This window comes from Neomonachus schauinslandi, chromosome 8 (genome assembly GCF_002201575.2).
Source record: "Neomonachus schauinslandi chromosome 8, ASM220157v2, whole genome shotgun sequence".
Classification (NCBI taxonomy): domain Eukaryota; kingdom Metazoa; phylum Chordata; class Mammalia; order Carnivora; family Phocidae; genus Neomonachus; species Neomonachus schauinslandi.
The window spans coordinates 97,566,191-97,584,273 of record NC_058410.1 but is presented as its reverse complement, the minus strand read 5'-3'; the positions used below and the strand labels follow the sequence as shown (position 1 = coordinate 97,584,273).

The 18,083-nt window shown below is 39.5% G+C and overlaps 1 protein-coding gene across 3 annotated transcripts in view; it reads right to left on the bottom strand.

Moving 5' to 3' along the window:
• Positions 1 to 220: 220 nt before the first annotated feature.
• The window catches only part of GCLC (glutamate-cysteine ligase catalytic subunit), a 47,082-nt gene continuing 29,219 nt past the window's right edge, over positions 221 to 18,083 (bottom strand). For 2 of the 3 annotated variants that reach the window (XM_021692009.1, XM_044917395.1), the window contains 10 exons: positions 14,260 to 14,334; positions 13,686 to 13,802; positions 12,530 to 12,668; positions 11,963 to 12,075; positions 11,384 to 11,476; positions 10,988 to 11,092; positions 3,541 to 3,622; positions 3,353 to 3,456; positions 3,156 to 3,276; positions 221 to 1,855 (listed from right to left, as the gene is read on the bottom strand). In XM_021692009.1, coding sequence (XP_021547684.1) covers positions 1,644 to 1,855; positions 3,156 to 3,276; positions 3,353 to 3,456; positions 3,541 to 3,622; positions 10,988 to 11,092; positions 11,384 to 11,476; positions 11,963 to 12,075; positions 12,530 to 12,668; positions 13,686 to 13,802; positions 14,260 to 14,334 — 1,161 coding nt within the window. In that variant the 3' untranslated portion in view covers positions 221 to 1,643. The remainder of the gene's footprint in view (positions 1,856 to 3,155; positions 3,277 to 3,352; positions 3,457 to 3,540; positions 3,623 to 10,987; positions 11,093 to 11,383; positions 11,477 to 11,962; positions 12,076 to 12,529; positions 12,669 to 13,685; positions 13,803 to 14,259; positions 14,335 to 18,083) is intronic. The other variant, XM_021692010.1, reaches the window with a different exon arrangement.

Below are 18,083 nucleotides of genomic sequence, written 5' to 3'. Positions count from 1 at the left end.
CATGATCCCAGGGTCCTGGGTTCCAGTCCCGTGTCAGGCTCCCTGCTCAGCAGGGAGTCTGCTTCTCCCTCTCTCCCCTGCTTGTGCGCACTCGCTTGCGCTGTCATAAAATCTTAAAAAAAAAAAAATGTCATGGAGGATCTGGGCTAATTACAACAATCCCTATCACCCTCCATTTAGCTGTGGAACTCACACATCCGAAAGCTGTCAGAATGCTAATTCCATTCTTTTATTTCCTCATACCACAAACATTTTTAGTTCATCTGCCTTTTTACAACCTGATTTATACAAGCAAACTGCAAATGAAGGACAGGCATTCTTAAATCCTTCAAAATACATGTATGAAACATCGCACAAAGCATAGTATTTATACACAAACAGGCTTAGCTGAAGCAGCTTTATCGCAGTTTGTTAAAATTAGCATTACAACTTAAATATTTATGCCTATAAAAGTTTGCATAATCTGCTATACATAGTTATTTCAGAAGCAGTTAGGACCTAACTGGGGAAAAAAAAAACAACAAAAAGCACTAACAATTATGTAAACTTAAATTATTTACAATTGAACATGTAGGGTCCTGATTCACAAAACTTAGTGCACATCATGATTCATTCATGGTTTTCATAGAGAAGGTAAGTATTATGTGGAATATTCCCCAGGAAAATCTAGAATGGTCTTTAGGAGAATGTCAATATGTTTACTGGAAACTAGAGAAAAAGTAACAAAACAAAGACTTGAGCAACTGCTTTTGATTTGAAAATTGAAGTATATATATAGCAGCGATCAGAACCAACAGGGGCCACAACAGAAGGGCTGGTGCTATTTCGGACATTACTCTTGGTATGTACAGGAAGAGAATTCTGCCCTTTTTTTTAATAATTAAAAAAAAAATCACCCCCCCAGTTCACCACAGGTGAATTCAAAGTAATAGTCTTTCTTTCTACAGACTGCTCTTTAAACTTAATGCCTAAATCAGCAAATTTAAACAAAGAAGTACCTTTTATAACAGCCTTCAGTTCAATGGATTTTATTTAGAGGTGAAAGCTTGAGGCAGGGTGACCAAGCTGTTAGCTATTCCAATTACAAAAGAAACATTAGAGACAAGGTGCCAGAAACACGAGGTTACCCTGGAAGCATTTCAAGGGATTCAATAGTGATTTTAAGTACACAACAAAGGAGAAGACTCAAAGAAAATTAACAAGACTAACTTTTTTTTTAAAGAGAAGTGATAAATTTCAGTGAATCAGGTCCCAGGTAGTCTTTAAAAAAAAAAAAAATTTTACAGTAAACATCTTAAACTCTGGAATGCAGGTATAGTACAGTGACAAGTACATTACATTTACAAAACTGCTCAGACAGTAGGTATTCCAGAGTAAGAACTGAAAAATGTATAAGCCGGTTCACAAGGACTTTAGATACAATGTTATTAAAATACATTGTTAATCATAAAAATATTTTACTATGTACATGTATGCTGTATAAACTCTAGATTTACCTACTGAAGGAAAGCCTCTAAACCCATCTCTGGCCGACTGGCCCGACAGTGCCATTCTAGAATTTGGTCTTCATCCCACACACGGGCTGAGGAGTACTGCAGTCAGTTCTCCAATAAAATAGTAATGTTTTTCCTTCGGCAGAAGGTCTAGTTGGAAGAGTCAGTTTTACTTCCACTGTATTTTACTTTCCTAAATGCTGGTCCAAGTAACTCTGGGCATTCACATAATTCATTTGCAATTTGGTTACACTTTAAAATAAGGCTATAGTTCATTTCATCAGTTATCACACTGTCTTGCTTGTAGTCAGGATGGTTTGCGATAAACTCTCTCATCCACCTGGCAACTGTCATTAGTTCTCCTGGGGTGGAAAAATTAAGACAACATAAGGTAAGAGAAGTGCCTTTTTTTTTTTTTTTTTTTTTACAGTAAGTTCACTTTGGTGACTGGCATAAACACAATCCTAAAGAAAAATCAGTATGACCTTCTGGTGTACCCACATGACAGAGGCTGGGGAAAGAGGTTTTCCAGGGTGTTGGAAGAATTCCTCCTGGGGAAGAATTTTAGGTTGCAGGCAGGCAACTAGCACACACATCCCAAGGTTCAATGTTACCCACACAGGGGCACTGCCAGCTCTTCAGAAACGGGAAGCCACTAAGGATGTCACGTACACGAGGACTACAGCTAACACTGATGTGTGACGTGGAAGTTGGTAGGTCAGTAGACCCTAGGAGTTCTCATCACAAGGAGAAATTTCCTTTTTCTTTTCTTCTGTCTATATAAGAAGAGGATCTTAACTGAGCCTACTATGGTAATCGCTTCATCATATATGTAAATCAAACCATCCCTGCCGTAGGCCTTACGTTTATACTATGATGTATGTCAATTATTCTTCAACCAAACTGGAAAGAAATCCAAAACCAGGAGCTAATACGTGTATTAGAGCATGTGTCCTCCCATTTGGCCGGAGCTGTTACTGATTCAGGAACTGTAGGGTCTGAAGTTCCCAGAACCATCTTCGATCAAAGAGGTGGAGAAAATAAGGAATAGTTAAGTAGAATGAATGAAGGGAGGAACTGGCAGACACGCCGTTTCAGGGTATATCTTATGTGACTCCAGAAAGTTCATGAAAGTCTCAAGGGAAATGTCAGATGCCATTACTATTACTCTTACAGCTGACTGCTCCCTTGTGCCAGGCCCTTGTTAGGCACCATCAATGTGATCTCAAAACAAACAAAGAGGGGTTTGGGGGCACTCACTGGATGAGAAGCAGGCTGAAGAACCAGACGTCCTAGCTGTCGCTCCTGTAACCTAGAGTTACTTAGCCCTAAAGAGAGAGCCCGTGGTGATGTACAACAAACACAGCTGCCCATAAATGACTAATAGGCAATCTAGATACTCTAGTTCATTGTCTAAGATGCTATGGACTTAAAGACGCATCACTGCTTGATGAACTGGTACGAGAAAAACCACTGCTAATTAAACAGTCAACGATTATAAGGTGCATCCCATTGCAGAGACATCAAGTGTGAAAAAGAATGCACTGATAAAATACAGTATACCTGAAAAGACTATGTTAAGAAACTGAAGACTGTAAGACTGTAAAGGTTCTGCCTACATTAAGATTTAAAACAAGAAAGAAAAAGCAAAGGATGCCATACCAGATGCTCTCTTCTTAATTAGCTTTAGGTAGTTCAGAATACTGCATCTGGTGTCCACATCCACTTCCATGTTTTCAAGGTAAGAGTTCAGAATTGGGATCAGCCCAGGAAACACAGCTTCCTACGAGAAGCAGGGCACATCATTAGTGCTCTGGCCACGGGTGGAGGCAGTGAGGGGCGTGGAGCAGGGCCCCTACCTTCCCGTTGATGATGGTGTCTATGCTCATCAGGGTGTACTCCTCTACTGCCTGTTCCGTGCTGTTCTGGGCCTTGCTGTAGCCGTCCACCATGGTGGTGCCACCTGCCAGAGGACAGGACAGAGGCGCTTGAGCAGCGTGCTGTAGCCTAAAGTAAGTGACCCTAGAAATCCAAGAGAATGTAATACCTTTGCAAATATCTTTCCTGAAATAAAACATTCCCTGCAAGACAGCATCGCGTTTCTGTGCAACTTTCATGTTTTCATCAACCTAAGGGAGAAAAATAATCATGGCTATGTCAGAACATTCTCGATCCAACATAGAAGTTGTGGTGCCTTCCTCGCTTTTGCAATTAAGACTCACCCCATAAGAATTCTACTTTTCCCTTCAACGCTTTCTGTTGGAGGAACAGACTTTTCACTTTTATGTGCGGCCTGTGTCCTCCAAGTACAGATGGGCATGTGCTTTTTAATAAGAATGGGGGAATTCTAAGTTTACTTTAAAAAGCACAACAAAAACTTATATTCACATGGGCTTCCTGTACTCCAAAACACCTTTGGAAACAAAGCTGTGACTGAGCCTAGTAGGAAATCCCTGGAGGGCAAGGGGTTGGTTCTCTTCTCACAGCACAGTGACTCACCCAAGATGCCAGGGTAACCAAAGGCAGAGAACCCAGAGAGAACTTCTGGTTCAGTGCTGTGCCCTCCCTACCACGGGGGATTTGCTGCCTCACTGTGGTGAGGAGAGGAAAAGAGTCGACAGATTGTCAAATATGGAATAAGGTTAGCCCTCTAAGAACAGAGGGTCCATCTGGTAGTTCTGGCCACAGCAACTATACATGAGCTCAAAAAACTTTAAAAAAAATCTATATATACCCAGGAATGCCTGGGTGGCTCAGTCGGCTAAGCATCAGACTCTTGATCTCAGCTCAGGTCTTGATCTCAGGGTCGTGAGGTCAAGCCCCACATGGGGCTCTATGATGGGCATGGAGCCTACTTAAAAAAGAAAAAAAAAGAAAAAGGAAAAAAATATATACTCAGCAGTAAGACTGCTGGATCATGTGGTATGCCCAGGCCACACATCAGATCAGTTAAATCAGAGCCTGCGATTGTGGGTCCCAGCTATCCGTATCTATTTTATATCAAAGCTTCATTTCTGGTGTACAAAATAGTGATTCAACAACTGAATCCATTATGCTGTGCTTGCAACAAATGTAGCTCCCATCTGTCACCATACAACACTAAAGTACCACTAACTATATTCCCTGTCTTTATGCTTTCCTCCCCAGGACTTAGTCCTTGATAGCTGGAAGCCTGTACCACCTGCTGCCCTTCCCCATTTTGCTCATTCCCCCACTCCCTCCCCTCTGGCAACCATCGGTTTGTTCTCTGTATTTAAGGGTCTGATTCTGCTTTTTTTGTTCATTTTTTTTTTTTAGATTCTACGTAGAAGTGAAATCACAAGGAATTGGTCTTTCTCTGACTTAGAATAATACTCTTTAGGTCCATTTCTGCTGTCGCAAATGGCAACATCTTTCTTTTTTATGGCTGAGTACTATTCCATTGTACATATAACCACATCTTTTTTCTCCATCTATTGATGGACACCTGGATCGCTTCCATATCTTGGCTATTGTAAATAATGCTGCAATAAACACAATAGGGGTGTATATCTTTTTGAATTAATATTTTCATTTTCTTCGGGTAACACCCAGTAGTGGAATTACTAAATCATATTGTAATTCTATTTTTCTGAGGAACCTCCATATGGTTTTCCACAGTAGCTTCACTAACTTACATTCCCACCAACAGTGCACAAAGGGTTTCTTTTTCTCCTCATCCTCATCAACATTGCTATATCTTGTCTTTTTGATTCTAGCCATTTTGACAGGTGTAAGATATCTCATTGTGGTTTCGATTTGCGTATCCCTGACAGTGAGTGAACAACTTTTCATATGTCTGCTGGCCATTTGCAGGTCTTCTTTGGAAAAATGTCTATTCAAGCCCTCTGTCCATTTTTTAATTGGATTTTGTTTTGTGTGTGCGTGTTGAATTTTTTTATATATATATATTCTGGATATTAACAGATATAACATTTGCAGATATCTTCTATTCAGCATGTTGCCTTTTTGTTTTGCTGACTGTTTCCTTTCCTGTGCAAAACCTTTTTAGTTTGATGTGGTTACAGATTTTTACTCATTTCCCTTGCCAGAGATGTATCTAGAAAAATATTGCTAAGGTATGTGTCAAAGATTACTGCTTATGTTTTCTTCTATGAGTTTTATGGTTTTAGGTCTCCAATCCATTTTGAGTTTATTTTTGTATCTGGTTTAAGAAAGTGGTTCAGTTTCATTCTTTTGCATGTTGCTGTCCAGTCTTCCCAGTACTACTTATTGAAGAGACGGTCTTTTTCCCATTGTATATTCTTGCCTCCTCTGTCATAGACTGACCACATAAGAGTGGGTTTATTTTGGGGCTCTCTATTCTGTTCCACTGACCTACATGTCTACCTTTGGGCCAGTACCTTACTGTTTCAACTGTAACAGCTTTGTAGTATATCTTGAAATCTGAGATTGTGATACCCCCAGCTTTGTTCTTTCTCAAGATTGCTTTGGCTATTTGGGGGAGGGTTTTTTTTGTTGTTGTTCCAAACAAATTTTAGGATTATTCTATGAAAAATACTATTGGTATTTTGATAGGAATTGCACTGAATCTGCAGATTGTTTTAGCAGGGACATTTTTACAATAGTCTTCCAGTCCATAAGCATGGTATGTCTTTCCATCTGTTAGTGTCATCTTCAGTTTCTTTCATCATTGTTTTATAGTTTTCAGAGTACAGGTTTTTCACTCCTTGGTTAAGTTTATTTCTAGGTATTTTCTTTTTTGCTTAATTGTATATAAATTTTACTTTCTGCTTTGTTATTGTGTGTAGAAATGCAACAGATTTCTGTGAATTTTAGGGCCTACAGCTTTACCAATTCATTTATTACCTCAGAGTTTTTTTTGGTGTAGTCTTTAGAGTTTCCTATGTAGTATCATGTCATCTGCAAATGAGTTTAACTTACTCCTTACCAATGTGGATGCCTTTTATTTCTTTTTCTTGTCAGATTGCTGGGACTAGGATGACTTCCAGTACTATGCTAAATAAAAGTGGTAGGAATAGATATCCTTGTCTTGTTCCTGATCTTAGAGGAAAAGCTCTCAGTTTTTCACCATTGAGTATGTTAGCCATGGGTTTTTCATATATGGCCTTTATTATGTTCCCTCTAAACCCACTTTGTTGGGAGTATTCATGAATGGATGTTGAATTTTGCCAATTTTTTTTTTTGCATCCACTGAAATGATGATTTTTATCCTCCACTCCATTAATGTGGTGTACCACATTAAAAGATTTGCAACTACTGACCAATCCTTGCATCCCCAGAATAAATCTCACTTGATCATGGTGAATGATCCTTTTAATGTGTTGTTGAATATGGTTTTCTAATATCTTATTGAGGATTTTGCATCTCTCTTCATCAAAGATACTCACCCATACATCTTCATCTGGTTTTGGTAATAGGGTAATGCTGGCCTCACAGAATGTATTTGGAAGCTCTTCTTCCTCTTCTATTTTTTTGCAACAGTTTGAGGGAAATAGGTATTAACTCTTCTTTAAATGTTTGGTAGAATTCACCTGTAAATCCATCTGGTCCTGGACTTTTGAGTTTTGGGATTATCAGTTCATCTTCATTACTATATAGTATTTGGTCTGTTCAGATTTTCTGTTTCTTCTGGATTCAGTTTTGGAATATACTATTTCTAGGAATTTATCCATTTCTTCTTGTTTGTCCAATCTGTTGGCATATAATTTTCTGTAGTAGTCTCTTATAATCCTTTGTATTTCTGTGGTGTCAGCTGTTACTTTTCTTTCATCTCTGATTTTACTGTGTTCTCTTTTACTTGAGGAATCTAAAGGTGTTTCAATTTCATTTATCTTTTCAAAGAACCAGCTCTTGGTTCCATTGATCTTTTCTATTGTTTTAGTGTCTATTTCATTTATTTCTGTTCTGAGCTGTATTTCCTTCCTCCTACTAATTTTGGGCTTTGTTCTCCTTTCTCTAGTCCCTTTAGGCATAAGGCTCTTTGGAATTTTTCTTGTTTCTTGTGGTAGAATACCCTGTCTCCCAAATTTGGACCATTGTGTTTTTATTTTCATTTGTCTCCATGTACAAAAAACTCTTGATTGTGAATTCTCTATTTTTCCAGTGACTTTTGAAGTAGAGCTTGTAACACTTTTTAGTCTCTTATTTCTCATAACGAAATTTAGGAGAATCTTAACATACATAAGCTAAAGGGTCATGTTGAACTAGGATGGATGGTGCCAAGTATTTGATTACTGAGCCTGTCTCCCATACTCAATTTCTACTGTTATGTTTTTTTTTTTTTTTTAAGAGACACAACCTCCTAAATAATCTAGACACTTCTATGAACATATCCAAATAACAGTATGAAAATTCCATCATGGCTTTGAACAAGTTTTCATTTGATATTTTTTTCTTACTCTTGACAAAAGTTCCTAAAGATCATTTTAATTTTTGCTTTTATGAATTCCTCTTTAGAAGTATACTTTACTACTGCACTTTAGATTATCAGTTTGACTGCTAAGGTTTACTTTAAATCTCTTAAGTATTTAAAGCTATGATTTTCCCTTTAGAGACTAGCTTTGCCAGCAACCTAGTTTTGAGTTCATTTAATACCTACAAGGAAAGCAATTTTAGATTTCCAACAGTTAAATTTCTCTTGAACATCTTTTTGATTTTGGTGGGAATGCATCCTGTATGGTGTTTACTTTTGAAAGGTGAAGAAAATCTTCCTTAGGGCACTTGGCAAAACATGTGCTGTGGTAGGAGATTTGTGAGGACGACTATACAAAGCCAGCTTATTAACTGTGCCATTTAATTCCCCAAGAGCCTTTCTCTTTCTTTGGTTACATGGCCTGTCAGGCACTGAGTAACAGGCAAGGCACTCTAAGTGATTTACCTCCATGAATCCCACATGTTCTTATAAAAGCCCACTTATCCCCAATTCTACACATGCAAACAGAGGCATTGGGATGCTAAGTACCTTGTTCAGGTCAAAAAGCCGGTAAGGAGTACAGGTGATTTACGAATTTAATGCTAACAATGCAGCCACATCAGAGCCACCACACTACAGTGCCTTTAATTCTTTTGTGCTTCTGAGAAAGGCCGGCTACACTTTAACGTACAAAACAGAAATCATGGCTCCAATACTATCTTGGAAGAATACAGAAAACGGCTTTCTCTATTTAATACTTTATTCTCACACTTTTGTCTGTTATCAATTTGTCATTTCTGCTCTCTTTAAAAGGTCATTATCCAGTTCTTTGTCTTGTTTTAGGGATGCAAACACCTTACACCATTATGTTGCTCTTTTATATCATCTGTTTTAGCTTTTTAACAAGATAGTTTAGTCTATTCACATTTGTTTTCATCTTATTTTCACCATTTTATGTTCTCTGGGCTATATCATACCACTCCCTTGCCCCACCCCTAACTTTTGTGGCACTGAGAAGGTTCTCTTTGTTCTTTTCCCACTCCTTTTAACTAGCAGGTTAGAAGTAAAAATTCTTCCACTGTCCCCTTGGTAGGTAAGAGTTTTGGCATACTATTAGCACTAATAATCTATTAAGTGTTGATGGAATCACCTGGAATTTCCAGTTTGGGAAGACAATTCTGTTTTCCTTAGCCCTCAGGATTCTGTAGACTTTTCTCCATCTCAGCATTTAATGTTGGAGATGAGGAGGGATATCAACTCATTTTTTTTTCCTCTTGGCGCTATCTGATCTGAATTTTCTCTCCCATTCAGATGACTGATTTTTCTCTTTAGGATTCAGAAATTCCTAGATTTGGGTTCTTTAAATATTTCTGTCCCATCCTCAATGGACTCTCACTCAGGGAAAATTCTATTTCTCGGATTACTGGATCTCATTTTTTTTATATAGATCATTCTCTTCTAAATGATTGTAAACATTGAACTTTCCAGAGGAATTCGCCATGTTTCAGTTTTTCCATGATTTCCATTTTCTTGTCATCCTGAGATAAATCTCAATTTGGTTCCTAGATTATCAACTTGGATCTTTAACATCGTTGGCTTTAACTGGTGAATACACTGAGTTTTAAAAGCGTAGCTTTTTCTAAGAACTCTTCTCCAAATGCTCTCTCCTCCATAGTGCTTGGTTATTTTCTCTAGAATTTTTTCAAGGGCACTAATTAGAGTTTCTTTAAGAATTCTTTCCAGTTGCTTGAATTAACTATATTTCACTGAGGGGAATACATTCTGTAAGCCCAGCTGGGCCCTTCCCTTAAGGCATTAAAAGTTATCCATTTTCCACTGACTTTCAGACATCTATTCATATTTGTTAACAAAGGCATAGATGGGGAACTTCCAGGGACTCTTCCTTACAGGGGCTGATCTCCCTTAGCAGGTATACCTGTATGGGCAAATGGCCCATAGAATCCTATGGGTTACTTTTGGCCTGGGTGTTAAGAGCAGGCAGAGACAGGCTGAGGCCAAACTTCCCTCAGGGTGTGCGGGTGGGACAGGTACAGGCTGGAGATCCCCCTCATGGAGATAGTAGGGAGTGAGGTGGGACAGAGGCTGAGCTAGGCATTTCTTTTTTCCTTCCGTGCTTGCTCTGACAGGGCTGCTCTACCTCTCCTTTCTTTGGCACTAAATCCTCAGCAGACCCCTCACTCAGCCCAGCAACCTTTCCCAGCCACTTGCTGCGCCCAGGGACCCACTGGCCCTGGAAGCAAAGGTCTCCAGTTAGTTAGCTGCTGCCTCACAGTCTGGAATTGTTCCAAGGCTCTGCTGGGAAACAGCTTCCAGAGAGCTCCTTTTTGAGTTTTTATTGGGCTGGAGCTGATGAACTAGTAGTTGTTTTTCTGATAGTCCAATCTACCTTCTCCAGAACCATCTCCAGTTTGGTTCCACTGAGGTGACCTTTCCCTGCATCCCAGCAGTTACACTTGCCCCTCTCCTATTTTACTATCATAACCAAAACGGCATTTGGGGGAGGATGAAATCAACTTGTGGATTCTCTCCAACCATCATCCTAAATTGAAAGCTTCTAGAAATAAAGTATTCAAAAGCAACCCTAAGGGGCACCTGGGTGGCTCAGTCGTTAAGCGTCTGCCTTCGGCTCAGGTCATGACCCCAGGGTCCTGGGATCGAGCCCCGCAGCGGGCTCCCTGCTCAGTGGGAAGCCTGCTTCTCCCTCTCCCACTGCCCCGGCTTGTGTTCCCTCTCTCACTGTCTCTGTCAAATAAATAAATAAAATCTTTAAAAAACAACAACAAAAAACAAAAGCAACCCTAAATCTCTTTCAAACAGGCTAAGGAGCTACTGTTAGCACTTTTTGTTTTCCAGGAATCTCTACTAATGCAGTACCAAAATCTACAGCATAAGCTTTGGTTTAAAAGGAAAAAGAATAGGGTAGAGGAGAAGCCATTTTATTCTAAATGGTGAAAATTCTCAATCAGGTCAGATCTAAAATAAATATTATACATAAATAAGCAACAGATAATAATCTGTAGATACCCAAACCCATCACTATACCGAAACACATTCTTACCTTTGATAGTGGAATGAGAAAATCCAGTTTGTATGAAAGGATCACTCTGGTAAGCAGCACCACAAACACCACATATGCAGAGTTCTCAAAGTCTGTTAACTGAACCTAGACAAGCAGGAGCCCAGAGAAGTTATGGACCAACTACACAAACATGCTCTTCCCCGACAGGCCCCTCCTCAGATCATGTCATGCCCAAGCCAGCTCCTACTTCACCACGTGGGGCTTGGAAGCCCTCTGTCCACAATCTATTCTCAGAAGTCAATCTTTAGGTTTTGGACCTGCTTTTATCATGCACATATTTGATTTGTATTTGAAGAGCCTCTGAGAAGAGCATTAGAAGGGTAATGGGCAGAGGACGGGCATGATCGAATCACTTCCTGCTGATGTGCATCTTACCTCCATGGGTCGGAATTCTACTCTCCATCCAATATCTGAGTTTGGAGGAGGGGGTTTAAATCTCATCGTCTGCCAATTTGTGGACTGAATATTCTATAATAAAAAAAGCAGAAAATAAAACCAACTTTCCACATGTCCAGGATAATATTAAGATGGCTTGATATTTAATAAGGGAAAATTATTCATTGCTGATACCAAATACTCTTTAATTTACAAATACAAAAAGGTACAATGTAGTATTTCCTTGGTGTGTGACCTACTAGGAAAACAAAGTGTTTAACAAAAGTTGGGTGATATGTTGGCAGCACAGAAATAATTGATGCCATTTTTTTTACGCAGCAAGTTTGAATTTTTCACCTTTCTGCAATCAAGAGAAAATACAGAAAAAATGCAAAATCAGATATAACTTGTCAGAATCATAAAATAAGCGTACTTTAAACCAATCTAAAATTTCTTAATTCTTTATTGCACTAGACAGTGAAAGGCGTCAAGAGATTTCTCCTATAACTGCTCACAGGTACAGAAAATGGCCTCCATCTTGGTTAGTGAAGTGCAATGCATTTAAAACAGAGGTGATACCTCAAAATGGTCAGATTCATTGGCATCATCCAAGTGTATTTTCTCTTCGAACAGAGTCAGTGGGTCTCTAATGAAGAGATGAGCAACATGCTGGGCCAGGAGACGATCAATGCCTGTCAAGAGAGGTTACACCAGACTCCCATCAAAGCCACAGGCTCCATTGTGTCTAAGTCCAGTAAGAAGACAGGACAGCTCAGCAAGTTTGAAGACAGGGCATCTAAAAGCTTAGGAAGTGGCTGGTTTGTTCAGTATCTGCATGTTGCCCAGGGTTTTATCCTACAGACCCTGAGAAAGTGCCAGAATTTTCTTTGCTACTTACACAATGCCTGGTGGGGCACTGGTATGGACCTAGATACAGACCTCCAAAGTAAGTTCCTTTGCTAAAAGTCAAGAAGATCTCACAAGTATTTGGAACTTGAAACTTTAGGAACAAGCAGCCTCATAAGAAAAGTTAAGAGACTTCACACTAAAAATAGAAACCAGACCAGAAGTCAGCAACAAGTTCTAAAGAGCTTTGAATAACTAAAAGTGTGCAATCAAATCTAGAGAAAAGGAGTGGCTGCTCACCTTCCTGCAACAGTTGTTCGTAGATTTCTTTATCTATCGTCAAGTCGATGTCATTGTACTTCTCACCGCACTCAGATAAGTAACTGTCTATCGAATCGTATCGGGACTTACTGATCCTATAGTTATTGTTCTTCAGTGGCTAAAATTGAAAAAATATACGAATGAATGTCATATAAAATGCTCTGGAAATAAATGCTTTTATGTTTTATATGTAATAATTATATATAAATATCCAACCTGAAAAAAAGTTAATCCTGAGACGTTATCAGGGAAAATTGTTTTTTAAAAATCTGGAAGTAACTTAAGTAGCTGCTCTCTGATATGACTTAAGTATACTTTTTTTTTTTAAAGCAGATCGCCTTCATTCTTATTAAGCTAGGAAAATATATGCCAAGGTTGAAAGCAAACCTATTAACGTAAAACAGAGCTATTAAAATCATTTCTCCCTTAAAGTTTTATTCTACTCAGGCAACACGTTCAACAATTTATGAGCACTCACATGAAGACCAGAGCAGACCAGTGCAGCCCTGGTTGAGAACATCAGAGGCTCATTTAAAAACCATGTCCAGGTCCCAGTTCTGGAGATACTTGTTTATTAGATCTAAAATGGGCCTGGGTGTCTGTTTTTAAAGATCTTCATAGGTGGTTTTGATGCACACTCCAGGTTGGAGAGGTACACAGTCACAGTTCAACATGCAAACAAGAGGCACTAACCTACCCTTAGTAGGCAAATCTAACCCTTTATATATAAGGGGCAAAATAATCTTTGACCACAGATTCCACAGCAGAAAGCTCATATACAAAGCACTCGTAGTATCAAAAAGCCTTTTGGTAACAATAGCCCATCAGCACTTAGTTCCAAAATACAGGGGAAAAAAAAGCATCACTAAGTTTTAGAAGAGGAGGAAACAAATACAGATTTCAAAAAGTGATGAAAACTCCTTACCCCAACCAAATCATGTTTCCTATATATTCACCCCAAAACAAACACTATGACATCAAAGACAAATTTATAACCTGTGAATTTCTTCCCACCTGTGACTAAACCACTCAAGATAAAAATTTAAGGGAGACTTCAACATTATAAGTAATTACAATAACCCCATTTTACCTGCTTGATTTTTAAAAAAAGGCTATTAAGGAAAATCACTCCCACCTCCAGTCCTCTCTCCTCCCGAGTTCTATCATCTACAGATGCAGAAATCACTCCCCAGCGACAATCAATGTCAGACACATAGCCTCGGTAAAAAGGAGATGCAGCGCTCAAAGCCATCTAAAAACAAACAAGAGTCAGCACCTGCAGGTTCAAAGTGTCACTTACACGCTGAGAAAAGCACCATGCAGTTATCTCTGGTCTAGAAGAATCAGTTTAGGCGAGCCCTATGGAGCTCTACTCCTCTGTGCTTGCTTTTTCATAGTGAAAGATACCAAAAGGGACTCAAATCCTTGGATGGGATTCATTTAATCATCCCCTCTGTCACGCTGAATGTGAAGGACGGGAGAGGGGAAACGGCTACACTCAAACTTGACACTTTAACACACAGATGTCTTACTAGCAATAGTAAACTTCTACAGCTTGGAGTAAGTCCATTAGCTCTAAATGCAAACTCTATGTTAGTTCATTTCTGAATAAAGTCTTAACTGGACTTAAATGGCACAGAGTCAGCAAATGTTGCACAAGCACTCTCTCTACAAAGAAGTCTTTTAAGTAAGATGTCGTTCCTACTTACGACAATTGGACAGATAGTGGCCAACTGATCGTACAGGTATCTGGCCTCAGATATGCTGCAGGCTTGGAACGTTACCTGTTTAAAAATTACAGGTTATTAACAATGATGAATCATCAACATCCTCCCCAAGGAGTCGAGTCTGAGGAGGAGGATGGCCAGGGAAGACAGAGGGCATGGTGTGCAACGGTCACTCCACAGCTAACAACACTTATTAACACAGCAGTTTTGTTTTTAAAAGTTGCCTTGGATGAATTTTGCCAAACAATGGCATTTGATCATGTTCACAACTAATATAACCATTTCCTAAGTTAAATAGGATTAAAATGTCAGGAAAGGAAAGGAAGACACTAGGTAAATGGCAAGTTCAGCAAGGCATCGCCATGACTTATTTCCCTCGACAGCATCCCAGGCACTTCAGTTAGCTCAAGGGTTAGAGAAATTTTGGTACAAAAGGATAGAGATGCTCATAATGGATTTCAAAGCTCACTGGTGGCAAGTACAAGGAATAGCCTGGGACACAGTGAGACTGGAGGAAGGGAGAGCAGTTAAAATACTGCAGCTGACTAACCAAGGAGGGCTGTAGGAGGAGGCACACCGGAGTCAAAGCAGTGGCCGCTGGGAGCCGGGGTGGGGCGGGGGTAGAGAGAATAAAGGTGTGACTTAGGTTTTGGCTTGGGTGTTCCTGGGACAGACAGCGAGCAGAGGCACCAAGACACGATGGGCATATGAGAGAAAGGAGCACGTAAAGAAACGCTTTAAGTGGCTGGGTCTCCAGGGCTAATGCCCAGAAGACAAGTCTGGGGTGAAGAAGTATTTATGGAGGAAGCTCAGATAATGTTCTGAAGATGGGCAGGATCACCCAGGAAGCCTGCAGAAGAGGCGTAAGTAGAACATTTCAGAGTTAGGCAGAGAAAAAAAAAATCGTATCATTCATTAGTACAAATGTTCTAGAAACAATTACCCAAAAGAAACCAAAAAAGGCCTGCCTGCCTTGGGGTGGGGAGCAGTGGAAGAGACTAGGAACACAAATCCTGGTTGGGTTATAGCATATCTGTATTAACTGCAAATGGGGAACAGTTTTCCTGTCCTCTGTTATTTAATAATGATATTTTGAATTTAGTGTTGGTGTAGGAAATAAATAAGGGCTTAATCCTTGAAAGAGTAGCAGAGTGAATGTTTATTGTTATAATCCCAACCTGTTATTTCCCAGCTTTAGCCAGGTCTCAATTTTGCTTTTTTAACAAAGAACTTCTGTTAGGAGATTCACCGTCTACCTGGAGAATTATATTCACGTCAGTGTGGTAACTACAGAAAAATAATTTAGACAACTTGCTATAATTTCTGTTAATGATTCAATGCTATATTTTAATTAAAATGCCCTGGCAATTAACCAGCCATTACAAATTAATACAACATAGAGAAGAGCTGTGTCCTAGACCTCAAGGAATAAGACTATCAAAGGTTAAAGGAAGAGACTAAGCAGGGTTGGCAATTGGGTCACTCTTCACCAAAACAAGGGCAGTTTCTGCAAAGAGGTGGGAACTGAGAAATCAGCTTGTGCAAGGCTAAGGATAACATGTCAAGCGAGGAAACGGGAGACAGTAAGCCAAGTATTTACATACTTCTCTGCTGGGACAGACTGGCTTCTCTTAGATGACTTAGTATTTACTAGACAATTCACAGGCAAATCCTGGAAAAAAGTATGCTTAAGAAAATTTGCACCTGGAATTCCACAGTTAAGTTACAACAGTGAAGTGCGGGGGGGGGCGGGGGGGAGTTCTTATGCCTTCAAAAGTATGAACAGTTTTGGCTTCTGGTGTCCCTTTAAAGTATCTCATAAGAGGAAAAGCAGTGTCACTAGGAAACAGAGGGGAAAAAAGAGGAAGTATGAAAAATAGATGTTAGAAAACTAAATGTCTAATCTAAAATTTACCTAGAACCCACTTTTGAAGCCACCTGATTTTTCTTAGAGGGAGAAATACCTATTACAACATGCATGAACTTATTAAATGATTCCTGGAAAACTCCCCAAGAGTCAAACATTTGAGTGTGATTATGTGACTTTGTTTTGTACAGTTAAGTATTCCATTAACCTTAAAAAATTACTTTAAAACATTTTCTGCTTTAACAAGCAGTTTCTAGTTTTCCACTTGAGAGACACAAAGCAGGGTGTTTTCTGTGGTGATGTGTGGAATTCATCTCATTTCCCATAAACTTTATGTGATTCATGCTAATAATTTTTTAAGTGGAGTATTCAAAGTAGGGTCTTGGACGTGCTACCAACAAAAAGAAAACTTCATCCTAAACCCATGACAAAGCATAAATTTGGATGGAAAATTGCATCTACAGGTAATAAAAATGTTAGAACACATTTATTTGTATGGTATTTCAAGAGAAAGACTATCCCTTTGGAATGAAGTAACTGTGCTGTCCCTGGCCAGGCACTCTGGTTTAATATTAAACCGAGAAAAGGCAATCAGTACTCCAATTGCACTGATACAATTTTAAAGCCATGCACTGTAAGTTCTAGAGCTTAATGGTTCTCTTTAAAAACATTTGTAATTAAGATAGAAAAGCAGATATGCAGGTAAAAGTAAAAAGGTCTCTTTTTTATGAAATGTGACCCTTTGTAAGGAAACTTACTGGCCTGTTTTTTTGGAAGACCACACACTTTATACTGCCTTTGTGAGTCAGGAAAATCAGAAAAGAAAAAAAAAAAAAAAGATGGTTATGTAAACACATTCAACATGGAGCACTCGGACTCTGGCATTCAATGTTCATTTTACAGAGTTGTAAAAATAAGCACATCAGAGCTTTATGTGCAAGAAGGCGCCTGTCTACACTGCAACTGAGATGATGGGAATGCAGAGTTTTTTGGCCTCTGGATGGAGACTGGGCAGACTGGAGGCCCAGTGACTGATGTGGGGCTAGGCTTCACACTACTCCAGGCCTCTAAGGACGCCACTTCTAATCTTCGGAAATAATCCGAACTGCATACAATCTCCTTGGACAATAACAAGTGGCCTTTTTACTGGAAGTTTTCAATTTTCACTTTATACGTTGTGCAACTCCTACTCCTGTTCTTATGATTTTAAGCAAAGGAAAGGTTAAAACCAGCATTCTATTGATAAAAAAACAGCAAAGTAAATATTAGCTTAGAGTCAGACCTAGAAAGGGATTTAATATAAGCCTTCCGGTTAACCAAGGAGAAAACCAAGATGAAAAGAAGTGAGGAGAGCTACCCAAACCCACGAGTAGGAGGCCCAGCTGCAGGCCAAGCACAGGCCCACTGCCACCAGGAGGGTCCTGTGCCCACCCACCCAGGTCCTAAGTGAGCTTGGGTACAGTTCCTGCCAGGGGCACCAGCCATCTGACTAGATCCACGGGAAGTTTTAACGGAGGAAACACAGAAAGGCTGTACCACCTATGTGACTTCGCCAGGGGCAAGGCAAACACGGGCTGCTCAGTAGTTCTTTTTATACCACTAGATGGCCTTGCCTGAATATGAACATTTCAAGTCCAAACAATCCTTCCCTTGGATCACAGGGTCACTGGAGTGCATCCAGAGGTTACTTTTAGAAACAGAGATCTGAATGATGTTACAAGCTCTAGGCCCGACCATCACTAGAAAGAACAGAGGCAGGGATCATAGACTATTTCGCACTGTAAGTTAAGTAACAACCATTTATCTTTGTAGTAAACTGGAGATTCTCCATCAAGAGATAGCTACCAATGAATTTACTAAAAATCACTGGTTTTCAGAAAGGCACACTTGGCTTTCATTTCAACCTGATTACAATGTAATTGTAAAAAATGCGAATCTA